The following is a 3,660-nucleotide window of genomic DNA, read 5'->3' as shown; positions in this document are numbered from 1 at the left end:
TGGGGCAAGGGGAAGTGGAGCTGCAGGATGGGGAGCAGAAAGAGCCGCTGATGCCCTCTATGCGGACGGCCTTGCTCGCCAGAGTGGCAGCCACCCTGGTTGGGGTCCTCGTAGTCGTAGTTGCCGGGGGATGGTGGGGATGGAGGAGATGGAGGGGAAGGAGGAGAGGGAGGGGATGGGCCAGAGCTGGCAATGGGGTAGGATGGCTGCATGGCAATACCGCAGATACCGGCAGAGGAGACACACGCTTCATCATGATGTAACCCTGGTCACCCAGGAGGCGCCCCAGCTGTTCTTGACAATCCAGTAGTCCGAGGTGTAGCCAACAACGAGGACACCGTGGTCCAGGTTGGTGCCGCAGGGGCCGGAGAAGACACCGCTGCTGTACATCTGGAAGCTCTGCTGGTCGGCCTCAATGGCAACGGAGACGGGGCCCTTCTCGACGGCAGCGGCGAGCTGGTCCTCGTTGTTCTGGGGAACGTCCTTGTAGCCGGAGATGCTGACAGCGTGCTTGGACTCCTTGGACTTGTCGCAGACACCGTCGCGGGCGGTGTAGGGGTAGTCCTGCTCAGTGTCGAGGCCGCCGTTGGAGATGATGTACTTGAAGGCGTTGTCCATCAGACCGCCGTTGCAGCCCTGGTTGCCAAAGGAGCCAGAGCAGTCGACGAGCTGCTGCTCGGAGAGGCTGACGAGGTTGCCGGTGGCAATGGCGTGGGCGCCCTCAACGGAGCCGGTGGTGGAGAAAGACCAGCAGGAGCCGCACTGGCCCTGGTTCTTGATGGGCGTGACGGCACCCTTCTGGCGCCAGTCGACGGAGCCGGCGTTGGGGCCATCGAGCCAGACCTCCTGACGCTCGCGGCCGAGCAGCTCAGTGGGGTAAGGGCGCAGGTACAGCTGGCGGTACTCCTCGTTGGTGAGGTCGGCAAACTGGTTGACACCAACGGTGTGGGTGTGGAGGCCGCGGGCAGCCTCTGCGTTGTGGCGGGCGATGAAGGCGAGGTTGTCGGCGAAGATGGCGAAGCGGCGAGCCTCCTCCTCAGGCGACTCGTACTGCTTCTCGAAGGTGGTCTTGAACTGTGGCCACCGTAGTCAAAACACCAACACGATCATGACAAGGGTTGCGATGCGCTTGGTGAGCATCGATCGATCAAATCAAACAGCGCAGGGCACGAGCGACAAAAGAAGTTGCAAAAGCAAAAAGCAAAAGCAAGGGCATGTGAATCGCAGCAGGTGGTAGTGTTGGGTGCGCGCGCAGCTTACGTCGTCGAAAGACATGGCGTTGGCCGCGACGGCCATGGCCAGAAGGACGGCGATCTTGAGCATCATGATGGCGGGTTGGTGGGAGAAAGAAGGGGTGAAAGGAAAATGCCTCTTGTCTGTCGCTGCGCTCGCTCGCAGAACAACAACAAGCGCTGACTGGAGGAGAAACAAGAAGAAGAAGGTGCACAGCCACCGACAGACCACTTGTTTTGCTTTCTTCGCTTGCCTGCCTGCTTGTTGTGTGGCGTTGTTTTTGTTTTGGTTTTTTCTCCTCCACAACCGCGCTGTGTGAGACGGGCCCAGGTCGCGACAGCTGGAGTAGAACCCGCGTGTGTGGGAATCACGACAGAATACGAAATATCTTTGATACTTTTCCGTCTCCAAAGCACTTTGCGCGGAAAGTTGGAGGAGGGAACGCAGGCACAACAAACAAGACAACTTGCGGTGTCACCCACAAATTTCCCATGGTGCTGCAACACCACGCCACCCTCCTTGTAGCTCATCGCTTTCGTTCGCTGCATCGCTGTTTTTGTTTGTGGTGCAGTGAGCGCGGTGGCGCGATCTCCAAGAAGCAAGCACAGGCAAAATTAGGCAAAACAAGCGAGTGAGCTGCGGAGATGAGTGAGCGCCACGATGCGCAAATAACCATTTTCATCTTCACACCCTCTTTTCCCCCACCAACCACAACTCATCAACCATGATGCTGAAGCTGGTGCTGGTGTGCGCCCTCGTGGGTGCCGCCATGGCTGAGCCCCTCTCCCTCACCGTCAACAAGGGTCGTCTCTTCGACGCCTTCAAGACCAAGTTCAACAAGGTCTACGAGTCCGCCGAGGAGGAGGCTCGCCGCTTCTCCGTCTTCTCCCAGAACATCGACTTCATCAACCGCCACAACGCCGAGGCTGCCCGTGGCGTGCACACCCACACCGTCGACGTCAACCAGTTTGCTGACCTCACCAACGAAGAGTACCGCCAGCTGTACCTGCGCCCTTACCCCACTGAGCTGCTCGGCCGCGAGCGCCAGGAGGTCTGGCTCGATGGCCCCAACGCCGGCTCCGTCGACTGGCGCCAGAAGGGTGCCGTCACCCCCATCAAGAACCAGGGCCAGTGCGGCTCCTGCTGGTCTTTCTCCACCACCGGCTCCGTTGAGGGCGCCCACGCCATTGCCACCGGCAACCTCGTCAGCCTCTCCGAGCAGCAGCTCGTCGACTGCTCTGGCTCCTTTGGCAACCAGGGCTGCAACGGCGGTCTGATGGACAACGCCTTCAAGTACATCATCTCCAACGGCGGCCTCGACACTGAGCAGGACTACCCCTACACCGCCCGCGACGGTGTCTGCGACAAGTCCAAGGAGTCCAAGCACGCTGTCAGCATCTCCGGCTACAAGGACGTTCCCCAGAACAACGAGGACCAGCTCGCCGCTGCCGTCGAGAAGGGCCCCGTCTCCGTTGCCATTGAGGCCGACCAGCAGAGCTTCCAGATGTACAGCAGCGGTGTCTTCTCCGGCCCCTGCGGCACCAACCTGGACCACGGTGTCCTCGTTGTTGGCTACACCTCGGACTACTGGATTGTCAAGAACAGCTGGGGCGCCTCCTGGGGTGACCAGGGTTACATCATGATGAAGCGTGGTGTCTCCTCTGCCGGTATCTGCGGTATTGCCATGCAGCCATCCTACCCCATTGCCAGCTCTGGCCCATCCCCTCCCTCCCCTCCATCTCCTCCATCCCCACCATCCCCCGGCAACTACGACTACGAGGACCCCAACCAGGGTGGCTGCCACGCCGGTGAGGAGGCTGTCCAGATCGAGGGCATCAACGGTTCCTTCTGCTCCCCCAAGTGCAAGAACGAGATCATCGTCCGCACCTGCTCCAAGAACGTTCCCCCAGGCACCACTGCCCAGCCTGAGTGCGTCCTCGAGACCCAGGGCTCCTCCCAGCCAACCAACTGCGCTCTGATCTGCGATCCCTCCGCTGAGTCTGATGGCTGCCCCCAGAACGCCTCCTGCAAGCCCATCCAGGGCACTGGCATCTGCACCTACGACTCGTAAGCTCGTTGCAGCTTGCTTTGCGCTTGCCAATTGAACTACCCTTTTGCTCGCTTGTCTTCCCTTTTGACCAGCATTAAATTCGAAATTTGATAAGTTGACACATGCAAAGCACCAACCAATCTCGTATGAGTGAATGAAGGAGGGAGAGAGATACAGACAGCGCTGCTGGCAGGGGGTGTGGGTACAATGGGCTGATTGACTCTGGTGCGCTGGTTTTGTTTATTCCAAGACCATGATCTCCTCCTCCGCTTCCTCAACAGTGGCAGTTTCGTCGTTGACGGGGCCGTGCTCGTCCACAACAAACTGCTTGACCCACTGCCGATATGTGGTCGTGTCTTGGTCGACCTGCACAATCT

The 3,660-nt window shown here is 59.6% G+C and overlaps 3 protein-coding genes across 3 annotated transcripts in view; 1 reads left to right on the top strand and 2 right to left on the bottom strand.

Moving 5' to 3' along the window:
- Positions 1-1,354, bottom strand: part of PTSG_00770 (cathepsin) — a gene marked incomplete at its 3' end in the record, with an annotated part of 1,971 nt that extends 617 nt beyond the window's left edge. The window contains exons 1-2 of the mRNA XM_004998179.1: positions 1,261-1,354; positions 265-1,074 (exon numbers count right to left, since the gene is read on the bottom strand). Of these exons, the coding sequence (XP_004998236.1) occupies positions 265-1,074; positions 1,261-1,326 (876 nt within the window). The 5' untranslated portion in view covers positions 1,327-1,354. The remainder of the gene's footprint in view (positions 1-264; positions 1,075-1,260) is intronic.
- A 508-nt stretch (positions 1,355-1,862) lies between these two features.
- PTSG_00769 (cysteine proteinase) lies at positions 1,863-3,397 on the top strand. The gene has a single exon (XM_004998178.1). It carries the CDS (start codon positions 1,958-1,960, stop codon positions 3,302-3,304), a length of 1,347 nt encoding a protein of 448 aa, XP_004998235.1. The 5' UTR covers positions 1,863-1,957; the 3' UTR covers positions 3,305-3,397.
- The window catches only part of PTSG_00768 (uncharacterized protein), a 4,542-nt gene continuing 4,243 nt past the window's right edge, over positions 3,362-3,660 (bottom strand). Inside the window, exon 13 of the mRNA XM_004998177.1 lies at positions 3,362-3,660. This exon is cut by the window's right edge and continues 97 nt beyond it. Within this exon, the coding sequence (XP_004998234.1) occupies positions 3,524-3,660 (137 nt within the window). The 3' untranslated portion in view covers positions 3,362-3,523.

This window comes from Salpingoeca rosetta (genome assembly GCF_000188695.1).
Source record: "Salpingoeca rosetta unplaced genomic scaffold supercont1.2, whole genome shotgun sequence".
Taxonomy (NCBI): domain Eukaryota; class Choanoflagellata; order Craspedida; family Salpingoecidae; genus Salpingoeca; species Salpingoeca rosetta.
The sequence above is the reverse complement of the archived record's forward strand: the minus strand, read 5'-3'. Positions and strand labels throughout refer to the sequence as shown.

Bases quoted from the DNA above. Each gene is read 5' to 3' on its own strand.
- PTSG_00769 (XM_004998178.1), top strand. From the start codon at position 1,958: ATGATGCTGAAGCTGGTGCTGGTGTGCGCCCTCGTGGGTGCCGCCATG.